The 20,823-nt window shown below is 47.9% G+C and overlaps 2 protein-coding genes across 2 annotated transcripts in view; one reads left to right on the top strand and one right to left on the bottom strand.

The window, feature by feature from the left end:
• Positions 1-20,823, top strand: part of tmprss6 (transmembrane serine protease 6) — a 261,509-nt gene that overhangs the window by 176,093 nt on the left and 64,593 nt on the right. The gene's annotated exons all lie outside the window — the stretch shown is intronic.
• Positions 395-20,394, bottom strand: sos1 (son of sevenless homolog 1). The gene is made up of 22 exons (XM_084005616.1): positions 19,751-20,394; positions 19,222-19,347; positions 18,540-18,671; positions 18,291-18,455; positions 17,506-17,715; positions 17,292-17,435; positions 17,103-17,213; positions 15,793-15,891; positions 13,579-13,706; positions 8,251-8,912; positions 8,043-8,124; positions 7,729-7,845; positions 7,505-7,608; positions 6,056-6,278; positions 5,757-5,876; positions 5,480-5,642; positions 3,876-3,993; positions 3,608-3,780; positions 3,412-3,528; positions 2,676-2,949; positions 2,306-2,427; positions 395-1,386 (listed from the first exon to the last, which is right to left on the bottom strand). The coding sequence occupies exons 1-22, from the start codon at positions 19,835-19,837 to the stop codon at positions 910-912; spliced, it is 3,954 nt and encodes a 1,317-aa protein (XP_083861742.1). The 5' UTR covers positions 19,838-20,394; the 3' UTR covers positions 395-909.

Below are 20,823 nucleotides of genomic sequence, written 5' to 3' on the forward strand. Positions count from 1 at the left end.
AGTTCACGATGAATGTTAAAGTAGAAGGTCAGAGGTCACATCGTTCCTAAGCCGACTCACAGAACTACGATGAGGACTTAAAGGGACTCGATGGGACTCAGTGAAAACAAACGTATACAACAGTGTTAATTTAACTTTATGGAAGGCAAAATGTTTGAGTTATTAAATTAAAGCAATAAAAGGTTATGTTATATTTTATTAGAGTTATTAATTTAAGGTTATAGAGGGTAAAGTGTTGTGTTGGGAGTGGACCAGTAAGGACCAGCAAGGACCAGTTAAGATCAGTACTAAGGACCAGTATGAATAAGTAAGGACCAGTAAAGACCAGTAGGGACCAGTAAGGACCAGTAAAGACCATTAGGGACCAGTAAAGACACGGAGTCCGGGTCCTCCATCCAGCTTGGTGTACAAACACGTTTAATTCCCTTGTTTTAAAGACACATCTTCATGAACAATCAGAGAAAGTACATCAGGGCCAGCAGAACCGATACAGTACCTCGTAGTTTCTGGTCCAGTACCTGAGGGCTCTTGACATACCAACACCTCAGACCCAGAGTCCACTTCAGTCCGGGGAGCACTACGTTACCCACAATCCTCCCTGTTCAACACGGAGGTCCGAACAAGACGTCCAATCAGGACTGAGTGACAGACGAATGTTCTTGTTCCAAAGTTCTGCAGCTGGAGGCCACAATCAGTTTGTTTTTCAGAATAAGGGCACATGATAAGTTTGTTTTTCAGAATAAGGGCACATAATATTTATTTAACCGGATCAGAAAATCCTGATTGGTCAAATATATGTCTTTAAATCCATTGTTTTGTTTGATCTGATCCAATCAGCTCATCAAGTCCCCTCTCCTTCCCAGCCCGTCCAATCAGCTGTCCTGCCACCTTCAAGTCCAGGCTGTCCAATCACAGTGCAGGGGGTGTGTCCAACATGGGGGCGTGGGCCAGAGACTCCCTCTTGTAGGTCTTGGGAGGAAGTTTGGGGACATTGTGCCGTGGGGGCACCGGGGGGCCGTCCAGAGGGAGGAGGGTGGGGGGCGGGGAGGGCAGGGGCATCTTCCTGGAGGCAGGAGTAGGGCTGGGGGTGACAGGGGTGAGAGGAGGAGGGAGGGGGGGTGAGGAAGAGGAGGCAGTTGGGACGGAGCAGATGGAGGGTGAGGAGGAGATGGTGGAGGGGAAGAAGGCCTGCAGGTCACAGCGGGGGCGGCCCTGAGGAGGGGGGAGGAGGTGCAGAGGAGAGCTGAGGGGCTCCCGAGGAGGTAAGGAGGGGGGGCTGTCAGGTGGGGAGGAGGACGACAGTGATGAGGAGTAACGAGGGGGGAGGAGCTTACAGGTGGGCTGACGAGGGGGGACAGCTGGTGGACTGTCCAACTTTGACATCATCTGAGAGAGGGGAGGAGAGGAGGGGGGAGGGGAGGGAGGAGGAGAGGGAGAGGAGAGGAGAGGGGAGGAGAGGAGGATTAACAGTGTTAGTAAATAACTACATAACGCCCATATCAACATGTTAGTTACCTTCGAGGGAGATGACTCAGCAGTAACCATATAAACATGTTAGTTACCTTCGAGGGAGATGACTCAGCAGTAACTATATCAACATGTTAGTTACCTTCGAGGGAGATGACTCAGCAGTAACCATATAAACATGTTAGTTACCTTCGAGGGAGATGACTCAGCAGTAATATCAACATGTTAGTTACCTTCGAGGGAGATGACTCAGCAGTAACTATATCAACATGTTAGTTACCTTCGAGGGAGATGACTCAGCAGTAACCATATAAACATGTTAGTTACCTTCGAGGGAGATGACTCAGCAGTAACCATATAAACATGTTAGTTACCTTCGAGGGAGATGACTCAGCAGTAACTATATCAACATGTTAGTTACCTTCGAGGGAGATGACTCAGCAGTAACTATATCAACATGTTAGCTACCTTCGAGGGAGATGACTCAGCAGTAACTATATCAACATGTTAGTTACCTTCGAGGGAGATGACTCAGCAGTAATATAAACATGTTAGTTACCTTCGAGGGAGATGACTCAGCAGTAACTATATCAACATGTTAGTTACCTTCGAGGGAGATGACTCAGCAGTAATATCAACATGTTAGTTACCTTCGAGGGAGATGACTCAGCAGTAACTATATAAACATGTTAGTTACCTTCGAGGGAGATGACTCAGCAGTAACTATATAAACATGTTAGTTACCTTCGAGGGAGATGACTCAGCAGTAACTATATAAACATGTTAGTTACCTTCGAGGGAGATGACTCAGCAGTAACTATATAAACATGTTAGTTACCTTCGAGGGAGATGACTCAGCAGGAGCCGACTCTGGACGTCTGCGAGGAGGAACTGGAGGAGGGACCGAAATGTCGTCAAAACCACGACTGAAACTCAACATAGAGGACACCGAGGAGGACCCTGAGACCAGAGAGAACAACCTTTAAAACATCGCACATTTTGCTCAAATCGCAAAATCTTAATGTCAGACCTGTGATTGGTGGGATGTGTGTAGGTGGGCGGGGTTAATGTCAGACCTGTGATTGGTGGGATGTGTGTAGGTGGGCGGGGTTAATGTCAGACCTGTGATTGGTGGGATGTGTGTAGGTGGGCGGGGTTAATGTCAGACCTGTGATTGGTGGGATGAAATGTCAGTGGGCGGGTCTTACTGGAGTGGAAGGGGCTGCTGGGACCTTGTGGCGAGTCGAAAACGCTGCCTACGTCCGTGGAGCTGGAGGTGGCAGAGGCAGGGGGTGGAGTCAGCGGGGTGCGTGGGGAATTGGGGGCCGAGACAGCCCCCCCTTCAGCCTCGCTGTCAGGAATGCGGCTGTAACTGATCTTCCTGGGCTCGTTCTGTAGTGGTGTCGGGTGCCGCATGGTCCCTGGCCTCGCCGAGGTCGGACGGATCCCTGGAGACTTCAGAGGACAGGTGTACCGCTTCACCTGGAAGAAGGGGTTTAACAGGGTCTTCAGATTCACCCACAGAAAAACAAGACCTTCTACTAATACTACGATAGTAGCTCACATTAGTCCAGAGACCAGACCAGACTATGTGGAGGAACCAGAGACTGTCTGTGGTCCAAACAACAAGGTCTCTGCTGTATTTATGTCTAGATGACCTTATATGGAGTGTTGATGGAGCAGCTACAATGATAGCGTAGCCTAGCACCCATCAACCAGACTCATAAGCATCATTATTTAGAACCGCTTATCTGTTTATTGCAATTAAATCACAATAAATAGTTTGTGTTCTGCTGTAGTAAATCAGCTGTGTGGGCCTTGCTTAAATTCCCTTTGGTGTTTGATATGAATACAGTTAGTTCAGGACTAATGTTATGTATTAAAGGTTAAAGACGTTCTGTGGTGTCTCAGTTCAGGTGTTTGTGTTGCCATAGCGAGACTTACAAATCGAGGTAACGATCGGACGTTTCGAGGTTCGATCTCCAGAGATTTGTTGAACAGATGATCAGCGAAGTCTTTCTCTGACATGTCCTCCATCGGGTTCAGGTTCTCGAAGAACTTCTGCTTGACAAACAGAGAGAACATGTTCACCCCTTTGCTGCCTCACCCCTCCCTGTGAGTGAGACACAACGTGACTGACCCTGATGTCGTTCTCCCCCCTCAGACAGTACGGTTGGTTCTGGTACTGTTGGATCTCGCCCGTGATTTCAGCCACTTTCCTCCTCTTGCTGAAGTTGATCAGGTCTTTGCCGTGTCGGCGCAGGAAGTCGGGGTTTCCCTCCTCCGTCTTCAGGATGTTGGTCAGGTAGATTCCTGACAAACAGAGAGAGGGGCTCCGCATTTAACCTTTGACCCCCTCGTTTAACCCTCGTTATAAACAGACAAGACGACATTGTGTTGGAGCGTACCAAAGAAAGGGACACAGGGGGGGTTGATGGAGCGCAGTTTGGCTAAATACTTCTTGTAGTGATCTTCACTCAGCTCATGAGCTTCCTCCAGGATTTTTCTCTGCCGACTCGGAATTTGCTGGAAACCAAAAACCACATCACAGATGTTTATGGGCTGAGGCAGACAACGCCAGGCCATGAAAACTCTTTTAGGGGTCTGGTATCGGGGCTAACGCCATCTACAGCCTTTTAGGCCACGCCCCTCACACCGTGACTCCCCAGGGCTGCTCTCCGAGTCCACAGGAGGGTTTATCGACTTTTAGCACACTCGTATATTTTTTATTACTTATTTATGGTTTATCTCAGAGGTCTTCAACGTTTTTCAGGCCAAGGACCCCCAAGGCCTAAAGAGACCTGGTGGATGGACCCCTATTACATATAAAAAACTGTGTTGCTTATTAAACCAATAATAATGTGTAGTGCAGCCTACAGTGTCCTTTGCATAGGAGCACTTTCAGTAAGTCGGCCTGGTCAGTAAGAAGTGCAAGTGTGTGGAACTCAGTACCTGAGGAGGTTCAACTGCTCACAACATACAAGGCCTTGTGGCTAATCAACACCTATAGCTGCCAACACTAAAAGATAAGCCTGTTGTGATGTTATGATAAAATGTTGTTGTATTTTTTCGTAATTGTATAGTAAGTGTTTGCATATGTATTTTGTATTATATTGTACATGTATTTTCTTTTCTTTTCTTCTTTTTTACATCATGGCCAGGGGACTACAGATGGAAACTAGCCTTCTGGCTAATTCTGGCTTTTTTAACCATGTAACCATGTGTTTTATGAAATTGCACTGTCCCCTTTTAAATAAACTAATTCTAATTCTAATGTATAACTGTACTTTGTAATGATTGATGTAAACAATGCTAAACCATTAAAATAATAATTGTTGACAGATTCATATTTTAATTCTATTTTGACATTTCTACATCACAATTTTTTTTTAGCACTTCTTTTAAAAAGGACCGGGTTTTTAACTTAAAACCTAGCACATAAAAAAGTGTACATGTGTTTGTGTGTTAGTGTCTACCTGCACGTCCCTGCCTCTTATCCATATACTTTATTTTTTATTTATTCATTTGATATTTTTTAGGATATTTCTGTCTAAAGTTAGCTGAGGCTACATCGGTAATAGATTTTAGAGGGTTGGGGAGTGGGAGGACTTTAAATAGGAGCAAACACTGACTCATTTATTTTATTTTCATTTTCCAATTCCTACCAAAGGTCATTCTGTTCTAAAGGCCTCAAAGAGAAGTTATCTTGCAAAAGTCAAAGGGCATGACGTTGTTGTAACTTCAGTAAACATTGTTTGATCTGCTCCAAACTTCACGTTTCATCATAGTCACTAGGGAGAGTTGTCTGGCGCCATCTAGTGGAGGTAGGAAGTGCAACAACATATTCTGTACACTGACGGTGAGTTTCAGACATGGAAACAGTGTAAAGGTACGAGGAAGAGGTTCAGAACAACACCAGCTGTAACAGTCTAGACCTGAACATGGACTCTAGTCCAGGATCAGAGACAGAACCAGAAGCTGAAGTGGTTGTGTGTCAGAGTGTCGTTGTTACCTCGAAGGTGTGGTCCAGTCTATAGACCGGAGAGGAGTTCATGGCACTGACCACCTCCAGCACCCCGTTAAAATTGTTGAGTTCCTGAAAAACCTGCAGGATCTCGATGATCCGGGACACGACGGCAACCCGCTCCTCCAGGTTCTCCGTTTCTACGATACACCTGCAGAGAGAGCACACAGACAGGTAGGGCCGGGTGGATGGATCAGTGAGGAGGTGAGACAGCGGGAGGAGGATCGTGAAGGTGAAGGTGTGACGTGGTCGGAGTGAGGCTTACTTCTCCAACCACAGTGTGAGGTTGGTGGTGTGGCGGATCATCCTCAGCAGGTTGGGGGAGTGGATCTCTTTGTCCTCTTTGGTCCAGACGCTGCCGACCAGCTCTGACGGCTGCACCGCCCTGCAGGAGGTCAGAGGTCACACAGGGGAGACACAGAGGTCACACAGGGGCCACAGCCGATTTTACATTTAAAACTACACTGTGACAGACGGGTGTGTGACAGACGGGTGTGTGACAGACGGGTGCGTGTGTGAGACGGGTGTGTGTGTGAGACTGAAAGGTGTGAGACAGACAGTTACCTGTAGAAGTCAGACTCCAGCAGAGTGAGCTGCCGGCCGATCTCGATGGGGTGCAGCGTCATCAGGTCGAAATGCTCCGTGTTCCCTGGTTTACAGGTGTGCCACTCGATGGGGGGCGGGGAGTTCTGGAAGGTGATGCTGTGACTGGGAACACACACCTGGACCTGCTTCTTCCTCTGGATGATCTTAGTGATCGACTCCACCCACTTCCTCATCGCTTTACCTGCAACACATCACATCATTCAATCTATCAGCCAGCTGTTCACACAGGTAAATACCCTGACCGATGACTGACAGGTGATCACACAGGTAAATACCCTGACCGATGACTGACAGGTGATCACACAGGTAAATACCCTGACCGATGACTGACAGGTGATCACACAGGTAAATACCCTGACCGATGACTGACAGGTGATCACACAGGTAAATACCCTGACCGATGACTGACAGGTGATCACACAGGTAAATACCCTGACCGATGACTGACAGGTGATCACACAGGTAAATACCCTGACTGATGACTGACAGGTGTTCACACAGGTAAATACCCTGACCGATGACTGACAGGTGATCACACAGGTAAATACCCTGACCGATGACTGACAGGTGTTCACACAGGTAAATACCCTGACTGATGACTGACAGGTGATCACACAGGTAAATACCCTGACTGATGACTGACAGGTGATCACACAGGTAAATACCCTGACTGATGACTGACAGGTGTTCACACAGGTAAATACCCCTGACTGATGACTGACAGGTGTTCACACAGGTAAATACCCTGACCGATGACTGACAGGTGATCACACAGGTAAATACCCTGACCGATGACTGACAGGTGTTCACACAGGTAAATACCCTGACTGATGACTGACAGGTGTTCACACAGGTAAATACCCTGACTGATGACTGACAGGTGTTCACACAGGTAAATACCCTGACTGATGACTGACAGGTGCTCACACAGGTAAATACCCTGACCGATGACTGACAGGTGATCACACAGGTAAATACCCTGACCGATGACTGACAGGTGATCACACAGGTAAATACCCTGACCGATGACTGACAGGTGATCACACAGGTAAATACCCTGACCGATGACTGACAGGTGATCACACAGGTAAATACCCTGACCGATGACTGACAGGTGATCACACAGGTAAATACCCTGACCGATGACTGACAGGTGTTCACACAGGTAAATACCCTGACCGATGACTGACAGGTGATCACACAGGTAAATACCCTGACCGATGACTGACAGGTGCTCACACAGGTAAATACCCTGACCGATGACTGACAGGTGATCACACAGGTAAATACCCTGACCGATGACTGACAGGTGTTCACACAGGTAAATACCCTGACCGATGACTGACAGGTGTTCACACAGGTAAATACCCTGACTGATGACTGACAGGTGTTCACACAGGTAAATACCTCGGACTGAGGCGATGAACTCCTCCAGCCGTCTCAGCAGGTGAGCGTCTCTCTCGAAGTCGTAGAAGTGATGCTCCACCCAGTGACGACAAACATTCAACACTCTGCAGGAGGACAGAAGAGGTCACATGATGAACTACATCGCGGTGACATCACACTGAGGTCACTTCATCCAGGTGTGTGAGACGGTCTCACACACCTGGATGAAAGGCTTCGGTGTCTACCTGAGTTGGACTGGCTGAACAAACTCTTTGCGGAAGCGTTTGAGTTCGGCGCTGAGCGGCTGCTCTCCTCCCTCCATCTGTTCCAACTCACTGGGTCTCGGCTCCGGGATCTCAAACCTGAAGTAGGATAGCACAGACCTGAGACCAGAACCCAGAAGACTCCTCACAGGAGTCGGGTGTAGGGACAGGAGACATTTCTAGACTTGTTGACGATGATGTTGTCAATAAACCACACAAAAGTAAATAACAGTATTTACAGACATCTGTGAGGATGGACCTGATTGGTCACTGCGATCAATGACAGGTGAGCTCACCTCTCCATGAGCAGGTCCAGCAGCTCCTGAGGTTTACAGAACGACCTGTAGGTGGTTAGAAAGGTCCGGACGAAGTTCGGATCTTAAGGAGGACACGACACACATGGTATTAATAAACACAATAATAACAAACAAACATTAAATCACAAATCAATACACATCATGGGAGATGACCACTATCATGTCCACCCCCCCACCCATGTCTCACCTGCATACATGTGGTAGGTGAGCCTCTCGATCAGTTTCAGGACGGTCCCTGCTTTGACGATGGGGATCCCAGACTTGGACTGGACGTTCTCCTCAAACACCACGTTCTCCTCCGAGTCCGTTTCGGCGAACCGGTACACATCGGCCCCCGGCAGCCAAATCTGCTCCTCTTTCTCCTCCTGCAGCATGGCCGAGTCGAGCATGCGCTCCAGCGTGCTGCGGTACTGCAACGAGATCAGCGCTGACATCCAGCCATTCTTCTCCTCCGCCGACTTGGCGGCGAACACCACGCTGTTCCCATCCTTCAGGATGATCTCGAAGGCATGCCGGTACTCGCCCTCCTTGTCGTCCTTGTCGTTGATCTGGACTTTGCGCATGAAGAACTTCTCTTTCAGACGGTACTCTGCGGTGGAGCCTGCGCCAGGCAGCCGCGGCGGCCCGTGGTTGGACTTGCAGCAGATCATCAGGCCATCGAACAGGAAGATGTGGCGCTCGTGTTTGGCGCCCACGCGGGTCAGCGTACCCTCCATGATGAACTCGTTGCAGCACTGACCAATGTCCTTCCCCTCCCAGCCGTCGATGTTCTTCTGGATCTCGTTCATCTTCTTGATGGCAAGGTGCTTCCCCTTCATCTGATGACTGTAGAAACGACACGCCGACTCGCTGTACACCACAGAAGAAGAAGAAAAAGAAGTAGTAGTAGTAGTCAGGTAGAATCGGATCTCTGCTTTGACATCAGTAGAGATGGACCAGTGGATCTGGTCTCACAGGAACTTAGGGCCGAACGATTCACCAAAGTTCAACGTTCCACTAACACACAGATATAATATTAACGATCATCAGTGCAGTTAGTGCTTTCGTTAGTCATTAACTTGTTACTCTGGATTTTTTTAGACCAACTACATCCAACTCAAAGTCCACTAAACAACACTCTCCTGAGTAACCCCCCGAAGACCATGAGGTTTGGTTGACATCTCAGGGTCATAAACGTGTAATCGGACCTTGAGTTGTAGAAAGACCATTCCTGTTTTTGTATGGCTCCTTTTATCACATCATTGGGTTAGTTTTTTTACATCATGTGACATCACAGTGAGTCCTGACTGGACGATGTGGAGTCTGTACAAACCAGCAAAAGTTGCTCCAACAGGAAGTGAGGTCACAGCGGGAGGACCTCCGACCTCAGCTCGGACAAACCGCCATACTGTTACACAGAGACACGGTGACAACATCATCACTGTGACATCATCAAGTACAGTGACAGTGCTCGTCTTGTTTATATGCACTGAACAAAACTATAAATGCAACATTTTTGTTTTTACCAATTTTTCTTAAATCAAAGATCTCAGACTTTTTCTACATACACGTACAAATTTGTGTTGGTGAGCACTTCTCCTTTGCCTAGAGAATCCATCCACCTGACAGGTGTGGCATATTATTGCACAGGTGTCCCTTAGGCTGGTCACAGCTGCCGGTTGTATATACATCCTTGCATGATAATGCGACATGAGGTGATGCTCGTGGCCTCAGGATCTCGTCACGGTATCTCTGTGCATTCAGTCAGATTTGCGGCGGCTCGTCACAAGGCTAAAGAGTGCTGGGGACATGAAATATAAGTGGGCCATGTCCAAAACCTCCATCGTGGAAGCCAGATGCAGTGGTTGCAAAAAGCAAAACCCTGGTGTGGGAGAAGTTTCGGGGAGACTGGCAAACTGTTAGATGACTCAGAAAGAGAAAGCAGGGCTTGTCAGGCTGTGTTCAGCAGGGGGAGGGGAACCAACCCAGACTTGAAATATTGTTGAGCGGTGGAAAGTCCTGAACCCGACCAATATGTCCTCCACAGAGGAGGCGTTTGAAAACTTTCTCGGTTGACATGCCGTTTCTTTGTCACATGGAGGTCAGGGACAGTGCCTGTGGAGTGGCAGGCCATGGGTGGTGGTTCCCATTTTAAAAAAGGGCAACCAAACAGTGTATCAGGGTATCACACTGCTTTATTCCAGGTTGCTGGAAAGGAGGCTCCTATGCAAGTCTGTTGGAAGGGTCATGGGAATTTGGCCATTCAGTCTATAAGTGATTTCTAGAGTCCTGTGGGGTGTACTGGGGAAATATGAGACACCCACAACATACTGCTTGAAAGAATGGAGAAGTGGGGAGAACTTTCTGGAAATGTGCTTAATTGGTTCAAAGCGTACTTAAAAGTTTTTGTTTTTGTTGTATCTACATGCTCACCCTAGCTCAGATTATAGAGTATTACAACTTCTCTTACCAAACCTATGCAGATGACACACAACTCTACATTACAGTGTCACCACATGACTACAGTCCCTTACGTTCACTGAGTAAGTGTATCCAACAAATCATTGAGTGGATGAGCCAGCTGAGCCATAAGGCAAAACTATAGATTTACCGGTCCATCTACGTTCCAACCCCAAGCTTTGGGTATTGAATGAAAGAATGAAATCATAGAAACAAGCAGCTGAAACAAGCTTCCTTGGTAGGGTGGCTGGGTTCAGCCTTGGAGATAGGGGGTGGAGCTCAGGCATCCAGAGGGAACTCAAAGTACAGACACTGACCCTTTGCTTAAAAAAAGGGCCAGTTGAGGTGATCCGGGCATCTGATCAGAATCCTCCTGCAGGCTTACCCCTACAATGTTACAGACATGGCGCTGCACCGTTCCCATGGAGGACCAACTACCTGAATCCTCATGATCCAGAGCAGCAGCTGACAGTTTGAGGACCAACTACCTGGATCCTAGTGATCCAGAGCAGCGCCTGACAGTTTGAGGACCAACTACCTGAATCCTCATGATCCAGAGCAGCAGCTGACAGTTTGAGGACCAACTACCTGGATCCTAGTGATCCAGAGCAGCACCTGACAGTTTGAGGACCAACTACCTGGATTCTAGCAATCCACAGCAGTGTCTCTGGACCAATAACCTTGAAAGTGATGTTGTCAACAACATGCCTTTTGATTGGTCCGATCATGTGTCAAAAAAAAGAAAGAAGAAAACTCTGAAAAATTGGCCGCGATCCGAAATAATAAAAGCCAAATTTGAAAAATAATATTAACGTGAGACCAAATTGTACAAAAACTGTGTCTTGTGTGCAAAGAGTGGAAGAACGTATGTGATGTGTTTACAAGACAAACAATGTGAGAGTAAAGTGTGTTGCTTTAAGGGAGAGCTGGTTCAGACCAGTTGGGCAGTTTGAGCAGCAGCAGCTCACTAATCAGCTTAAACTTCTCAAGTATGGAGTAATGGTTTAATAATGACAGACATCAGGGTACAACTAGAATCTACCCACACCCAACTACACCTACCTACACCCAACTACAACAATCTACTACTACACCCATCAGCCTCCAGCTTCACACAGCAGGTCACTAATCAGTTTACAGCTTAAACCTAGAAATAATGTTTGAATGGTTTAAAAATGAACATCATCAGGGGCCAACTACATAACGACATACATAACTACCTCCAACTACACCTCCCTACAACCATCTACACCTCTCATGTTTGTTAGAATGGTTAAACAATGAACTACATTAGGGTTCAGCTACACCCAACTAACAACTAGATACTAACTTGCAAAAATATCATTACTTTTGCCCTAACCCGTTTGAAGAATTTAGCATAGGAGGCTAACGAGCAGGGAAAGGCTAAGGATGTAAACAAGCTGATATGCTACCAATGATAATTGGTAGGGACGAAGTTGAGTAGCATCTTAAACACTGTCACCCCGGTCTTTACGATACTAGCGGCTAACGGCCAATAAAAAACAGTTATGTTAATGACGGAGCTAGGCAGCTAACGCCAACGAGACAGAACCAGTAGCAGCCTGCTTTACCAGCTCTATAAGACCAGCAACGATAATATGGTGCCAAGTCACCAGCTCAATCCAAGGTTCACAGAAATCACTGAGCTGTACAACACAATAAAACAGAGAATTTGAACATATTTGTCATATATAAACCCTAAAGTTATGTTACTGTGTTTTCTTCTTTGCCCAATACCTCAGACAATGCTAAAATTTAAAAGTGTTGTTTTCTAGTGTTCTCATCTCTTATCCTCTATTTTTTTTTTGTAATTTTCCCCCCGTGGTATTGAAAATGGTATTGCATATTTTCCTGGGTACCGGTATCAGTTTTCAAATTCTAGTATCGTGACAACCTATCTACCTACACCTACCTATCCCAAACTAAACCTACCCACACCTATAACCCCAACCTACACCTATACCTAACTACACCTACCTACACTGACCTATACAGCACTTAACCTACCTACACCTATAACACCAACCTATACCTACCCCATACCCATCTACACCCACCTACACCCAACCCATCTACAGCCAACAGCCTTTATTAGCCTCCAACTACACCCAATGGCCTTCAACTACACCCATTAGCCTCCAACTACACCCATTAGCCTCCATCGGGTTTCAGCTAGACCTATTAGCCTCCATCTATACCCATAGAGACACATCAGACACCATCTACATCCGTCAGCTATCTACACCAATCACCCTCCATCTACACCCATCAGCCTCCTTCAGTCTCTTTCGATACCCATCAGCCTCCACCTACACCCATCAGCCTCCATCAGTCTCTTTCGATACCCATCAGCCTCCATCTACATCCAACATTGTCCTAAATCAAAGAAGAAACAGAAGTCACCTACGTCCTCATTTCTAATTATCCAACCATCTGTCCTGTGCGTCGGCTTCTCCTTCTTTCTGTCGTCTTCTTCCTCATTCCTTTCCTTCTTGTTCTCCTATCTCTTTGTCTTGTTCTTCCTCCTTCTTTTCCTTCTTCCTTTTGTGATCCAAGGGTAATACAAATCTAAACTTTATTCAACAAACATCAGGAATAGTTGTCCTCTGTTCTTTTCGTTCTACCAAATAGAGAACAATAAGCAGCAGAGCAGCACCGCCCAGATCCTGACGAAACTTCCTCCTAACACCACCACCCTGACCCCGACCCCCCCTCCCTCCTCCTTCCCTCCCCCTATTTATGTCCAGAGGGAAACAGGAGGATGGGAGGAGTCCACTAGTCTGGGTTCATGTGCGTTCAGCTCTTATTGTTAAACTCAGTGTTTCAGTCTGATAATCATTTCTCTTTTTTAATGACCACTAGAACCCCACAGAGGACCACTAAATCCTCACAAAAGGACCACTACAACCTCACAAAGGAACACTAGAACCCATAAAGGACCACTAGAACCCCACAAAGGAACAATAGAACTTCATAAATGGCCACTAGACTGTATAGTGTATACAGGTGTGTACACATGTGTACAGGTGTGTACAGGTGTGTCAGATTGACTCACCTGAGCCTCCTCTTGGCCAGGCTCCTGGAGCAGATCCTCTCCATGCTGCTCTGCAGGTTGAGCAGAGCAGTGATGGCCTGTTTCAGACACTCTTTGTCCTCCTCTTCCTCACTCTTCTCCTCCAGTTGCTATGGAAACGTGTGACACAAAGAGACAGTTACACACCTGAGAGGTGACATCACTTGGACAGGTGAGGCACCAGCAGAACTCCAGAAACCAGGAGCAGGACCCGAACGTTCGTTCAAAGAGAACCATGTCAGAACCAAGACAGTTCCCTGCCAGGCCAGAAGAGGGGGCACTGAACCTGAGAGAACTGGCCCGGGTACAGGACCAAAACCAGGTCTGACTCCAGAAGCAGTGATCAGACATAGTGAAATGCAATGGAATCTGGTCTGAGCTCATCTGTCCTGTTCCTTAAAGGTCCAGGATCAGAACCAGATCAGGATAAACCTCCTGCCCCCCTCTGACCCCCTTCAGCCTTGAAATAATCTGCAGAACATGACTGGAGGTATTTCAGAGATTTAACCTCAACCGGGCCAAAGGAGCTTACAGCTGCACAGTTGAAAGTCTCAGACCAGAACTGGATCTACAGGATACTGGTCTGACTGAGAACGAGCAGCACAGAACAGTATTATACTGGGACACATGGTGGGGGTTCTCAAACCAGACTGGTCTCCATAAACTGGATTCAAATATTTAGGTCAGTCGTTTGTCTCTATAATAATAGCAACAATATATATATATATATATATATATATATATAGTACGAGTATATTATGGGTGTAGTGTGGGCATAGTACGGTTGAAGTAGAGGTTTAGTACAGGTGTAGTACGGGTGTAGTACAGGTGTAGTACAGGTGACGTACGCGTGTAGTACAGGTGCAGTACTGGTGACGTACGCGTGTAGTACAGGTGTAGTACGGGTGTAGTACGGGTGCAGTACGGGTGCAGTACTGGTGACGTACGGGTGTAGTACAGGTGTAGTACAGGTGCAGTACTGGTGACGTACGGGTGTAGTACGGGTGTAGTACAGGTGTAGTACTGGTGACGTACGGGTGTAGTACAGGTGCAGTACTGGTGACATACGGGTGTAGTACGGGTGTAGTACGGGTGCAGTACGGGTGCAGTACGGGTGTAGTACAGGTGTAGTGCGGGTGTAGTACGGGTGTAGTACAGGTGCAGTACTGGTGACATACGGGTGTAGTACGGGTGTAGTACGGGTGTAGTACAGGTGCAGTACTGGTGCAGTACTGGTGTAGTACTGGTGCAGTACGGGTGCAGTACGGGTGTAGTACAGGTGCAGTACTGGTGACATACGGGTGTAGTACAGGTGTAGTACGGGTGTAGTACAGGTGCAGTACTGGTGCAGTACTGGTGCAGTACTGGTGCAGTACGGGTGTAGTACGGGTGTAGTACGGGTGTAGTACAGGTGTAGTACGGGTGTAGTACGGGTGTAGTACAGGTGACATACAGGTGTAGTACGGGTGCAGTACTGGTGCAGTACGGGTGTAGTACAGGTGCAGTACTGGTGACATACGGGTGTAGTACAGGTGTAGTACGGGTGTAGTACGGGTGCAGTACTGGTGACATACGGGTGTAGTACGGGTGTAGTACGGGTGCAGTACGGGTGCAGTACGGGTGTAGTACAGGTGTAGTGCAGGTGTAGTACGGGTGTAGTACAGGTGCAGTACTGGTGACATACGGGTGTAGTACGGGTGTAGTACGGGTGCAGTACGGGTGTAGTACAGGTGCAGTACTGGTGCAGTACTGGTGTAGTACTGGTGCAGTACGGGTGTAGTACGGGTGTAGTACGGGTGTAGTACAGGTGTAGTACGGGTGTAGTACGGGTGTAGTACAGGTGACATACAGGTGTAGTACGGGTGTAGTACGGGTGCAGTACTGGTGCAGTACGGGTGTAGTACAGGTGCAGTACTGGTGACATACGGGTGTAGTACAGGTGTAGTACGGGTGTAGTACGGGTGTAGTACAGGTGCAGTACTGGTGCAGTACTGGTGCAGTACGGGTGTAGTACAGGTGTAGTACAGGTGTAGTACGGGTGTAGTACGGGTGTAGTACAGGTGACATACGGGTGTAGTACGGGTGTAGTACGGGTGTAGTACGGGTGTAGTACGGGTGCAGTACTGGTGCAGTACTGGTGTAGTACAGGTGCAGTACTGGTGCAGTACTGGTGCAGTACGGGTGTAGTAGTCTTACCTTGAGGATCTCAAACAGGTGCAGACAGTGATAAACAGGTGTTAGCAGCAGTCTGGGCAGAACGTACTGAACAGCCTCTTTAAAACCTTCACAGATGGACTGAAGAAAGAAAAAAGTATTACTGCTTCTTCATCATCATCATCATCATCATCATCATCATCATCATCATCATCTCCACCATCATCCTCATCATCGACATCTCCATCACCATCATCATCACCACCATTATCATCACCACCACCATCATCATCATCATCATCTCCACTATCATCCCCATCATCATCAGTGTGTGGTCTACCTGAGGGTGGAGCTCCAGGTATCTGACATCAGAGACCAGGTACGGGATTTACCTGGCAGGGGAGCCTACAGGTCTCTGACGAGGTACAGGTTTTAACTGGATGTGGACTAGGGCTGAACGATATATCGTTATCGTATCTATATCTAGATATGAACATTCTAGATATTAATATCGAAAAAGCAACGATATAAACAATATAGATTTCCCCCGCGCTCGCCCTGCATGTACAGCTCTGGCAGTCACAATAAACTTCATTTCTACGATTGCCCTTGAATGCACCGCTATGGCCAGCCAACCACAAACCTTATTTCATGCTTGCTGTGGATCGACAGCTGAAGCCAACCAATGACGAGCATACGAGGGCGGGACTCCCGCCGCGGGAGTGAGGGAGACCGAGACCGAGACGCAGACAACATACGCAGCGGGGAAATCAAAAAGAAAGAAAAGTGAGACGAGTGCAGAAGATAATGCGGCCGGTGGCGGTGCCGAATCTGATTTGGTGCCAAAACATAAATCATCCTCCATTATTTGGAGGTATTTTGGATTTAATAAGGATGATGTGAACCAGAGCGAGGTGTTGTGCAGGTCGTGTTCGGCGTGTATTGCAATGCGTTCAGTAGCGTTACACCGTATGAGTCGGCGTCCACCAGACATACAGACATTACAGACACTATAACATACCACATTGCAAAAGACATGGTACCCGTGTAGACAGTCTAAAATGTTAGATTTTTTTATTTGATTGGTGACTTTATGTTAATGTTGATGACTGGCAGTGAGTTATCATCAATAAAACTGCAGTTTCCACATTCTTTTGTATTATGATGTTTTTATTTTTCTGAAAAATATTTGGTTTTCACCGAACCCGTAGTCATATCGTATCATATCGAGATATCTGGCATGAATATCGAGATATGAAATTTTGTCCATATCGTTCAGCCCTAATGTGGACTCTATAGGACTCTGACGTCACCAGAGACCGGGTCACCTGATATGAGGGGGCGGGGCTTACCTGGAGGTGGAAGGCGGCTCCTGGTTTGGAAACTTGACTTAGGAAGCGTTCGTGGAATCCAGCTCGCAGGGTGTCCTGGGCGTATGTCTCATAGGGATCAAAGGCCAACTCCTATCAATAAACCAGCCGTCAGAATGATCGATCCCATTGATCAGTATCAAATCGGCACGGTAACACAAGTGAACCCACCTCGGCCAAGTCTTCGAAGCAGCTCCCCACCAGCGGATGAGGACTCCCTTCATCGGTCATCTCCACAGTGTCTTCGATCAGACCCAGCAGCTTCACCGTCACCTCGTGGACGTCGACGATCCGGCTGAAGATGCTGTCCACATCCTGTCAGACAGCCACGTCAGTCACATGACCAGTGTGAGCTATCGCTCACATTTGATCGGGTTGTACCTACGTGCTGGGAGAAGAGCATGGGGCTGGAGGTGAAGGGCTCCCTGAACACCTTGATGAGCAGGTTGAGGGTTCGGAGGAACTGACGGCCGTCAGACATGAAGCTCCGGACCAGCTCGTAGTAACTCTGGTCCTCATTGGCTGACGGCTCCTCGTCCATCAGGGGGAAGCCGCCGATGTCGTCCTCGTCCTGGTGGAACATGTCCATCAGCACCTGAGACACACAGGTGAAAGACACACAGGTGAGAGGAACCCACAGACAGGTCAGAGACACAGGTGAGAGAGAGAGACACGTAGTAAAGACGCGTTACCAGGGCGACACGTCTATCTAAACACAGACACCGCTAACAAAGTTGACTTGCCTTTCCATCATTACGGGGGAACCGTTTGTCTAAAAGGGGCTATACAGACAGGTCAAAGACAGACAGGTGAGAGAGACAGACAGGTCAGACACTGGAAGCCTCCCCGTCTCTCTGCTGCAGTACCACTCTCCACCTGAAATGGTACTGAGGGCTGGTGGGGGCGCTGTTTCACAATGAAGTAATTAAACGCTGTATAAATATGAAATTAACTATCAACAAAAAAAAAATCACATACACTAAAGTATAGATTCATATTACTGTAAACCATGTACAAGTTTAAATTAATACATTTTAACATTTTTAATTAATAGGAAAACAAATTTTATGTGCTCATGTTTCACTGAGTTATAAACAAGCTTGCTTGCTCCCCCTTGTGGAGGGCTCTGTCCATTGCCCACTATGATAATTGTGGTGTCGCCATGGTTACCTTGTCAGCACACATGGCCACAGTGATGTCCTGCTGGGAGATCTCATAGTGTCGGATGTTCCTCACGTAGTTTCCTGCCAGTTTGAGGATGTCAGCGGAGATGTACTCCAGCACAGCCACCATGTACACCGACACCTGGTGGTCTATCTTGTAGCCCAGCACCTCCTGACAAACAAAAGGCATCATGGGAAAAGAGCGTGCGTCTGATGGCGGCGGTGGTGATGATGATGATGATGATGATGATGGTACCTTCAGGAGGGGGTGGATCTTGTCCACAGGGAGAGCCAGAGGGTTCCTCCTCTTCCTCTTCTCAATGGCAGCCTGAGCGTCAGCGATCGCCCACTTATCGATCGGGTGAGGGAAACTCTTCTGAACTCGCTCCTGGGGGGGGGATCCAGATGTTTTAAACCAGTCTAACCATCTGGACTGACCTGTCTATAGCAGTAATAAAGGCTACAACTAGCCTCAAACTAACTTCCTTTCTTGTTGTGCAGCTGATAAAGTGAAGGGAGTTAGCCCCAAACTTAACACTTAAGGTGGACTGACCTTTAAGGTGGACCAGCACTATTCTCCTTTCAGTGACAAGCTGCTCCTCTGAGTCTCTGAGCTTTAATATCTTTAATATTCATTTTAACTGTGTAACTGACAGCAGGTTAAACAGATAACTATTAATATCCCAACTGCAAACCCCTATTCGATCCGTACCGTGCCTCAGCACAAGGCCGGCTTGCACTCACACTGCTCTAGCCCAAACAGGCCCGATTGCCTGTTGTATGTATGTATGTATATATGTATATATATATATATATATATATATATATATATATATATGTATATATGTATATATATATATATATATATATGTATATATATATATATATATATATATATATATATATATACATATAAATCTGATTAATGTGTGTGTTACCTCTACATCCTGTACGGTACGTGGTTGAGCCTGACACAGCATACTGAGGAGGAGCAGAATCAGCTCCTCGATGTACTGCAGCGCCTCCTGCTGGGACACCAGGTTAGGGTGGACCTGGTTCAGTACCTGAGACACAAACAAGAGTCATGTGGACCTGGTTCAGTACCTGAGACACAAACAAGAGTCATGACACCAGGTTGTCTCTCTCTCCATGTCTCCCAGTAAGTCACACTGTCTCTCTATATCTCAGTATCTCTCTCTCTCTCTCTGTCTTTCTCTCGCTCAGTGTGTCTCTCTCTCCATGTCTCTCTCACTCAGTGCATGTCTCTCTCTCCCTCTCTCTGTGTATCTCCATGTCTCTCTCTCTCTGTGTCTCTATGTCTCTCTCGCTCAGAGTCTCTCTCTCTCTCCATGTCTCCCTCTCTCTGTGTGTCTCTCCATGTCTCTCTCTCTCTCTCAGTGTTTCTCTCTATCCAGAGAGAGAGAGAGACGTAGAGAGATGCACCCATGTGTCCCGGTGTCTCTCTACCTTCTCCAGGGAGGACACCAGCAGGCCTTTCCACTTGGGTCCGTTCTCCTCGCTGAAGAAGTCGTACTGCAGCTGGGCCGCCTGCATGTCTTCTGAGAGCCGGTTCAGCGGTTTACATGAAGGCGGGGGGGCTGAGCCAGAGTCCGGCAGGGCGTGTGGAACCGCGAGAACATCCAGGGGGGACAGGCCGTTCCTCCAGAACAGCTGCTGTCACTGCGACCATCCTCTACACGGACAGCTACCGGGTTAGCTCCGCGGTTAGCCGCTCACTGTGGTGTGTGTGCTGTTGGGTTTACCGGGACCGCAGCATGGCCACGGTTAACCGTTCCATACCAACAGTACCGGGACCCGCCGGGACGCTGGCTTGCTTGGTGCGGTAGCCTGTTAGCATGTAGCCTGAGCTAGCGTTAGCGGCGGTTCTCAGCCTGCGGGCTGATCCATCACCGGCAGCGGTTCAATGAGCCGACAGGTGACCCGCCGCGGGTCCGGGTGAGTCGCGGTCGTGGTTTGGATAACCCGGGTTATCTGTGTGTATCAGCGGGCTGTCCCATGCTCGCCGCTCCGCTCCGCTGCTAACATTTTTAACCGATCACAGTGCCTCTCCGGCGGGGCCGCTCCGTCACGTTCTCCCCACCCCCCGCTCCTCCGCCACCGTGTGTCCGCTCCTCCGGCTCCGTCCCCCCCCCCTCCCCCCCGGACTCTTCACTGACAGCAGACCGGGCCTACTGACACGGGCGGTCGCTCACCGAGATAACGGCGGCTCGGTCGGCAGCTGGGGGGTTGTTGTGACTCCGGTGTGCGGTACGGTGGGACTGTGGAGCGCGTGGGGCATGCGCAGTGGGCAGGCTCTGACGTACGTGGGCGGGGCTTCTGAGTGGGAGCGAGAGCTTCATGGAGACAGCGCGTGGCAGCGACGGGCCAACATACACACACACACACACACACTATAGATACTGTTCATATAGTATATGTACTGTATATAGTATATATACATTTATATGTATGTATAAATACATACATATATACTGTATATATGTTCTATACAATATATCTACACATTATAGATATACTGT

This window comes from Eutrigla gurnardus, assembly GCF_963514095.1.
Source record: "Eutrigla gurnardus genome assembly, chromosome: 3".
NCBI classification, from domain to species: Eukaryota; Metazoa; Chordata; class Actinopteri; order Perciformes; family Triglidae; genus Eutrigla; species Eutrigla gurnardus.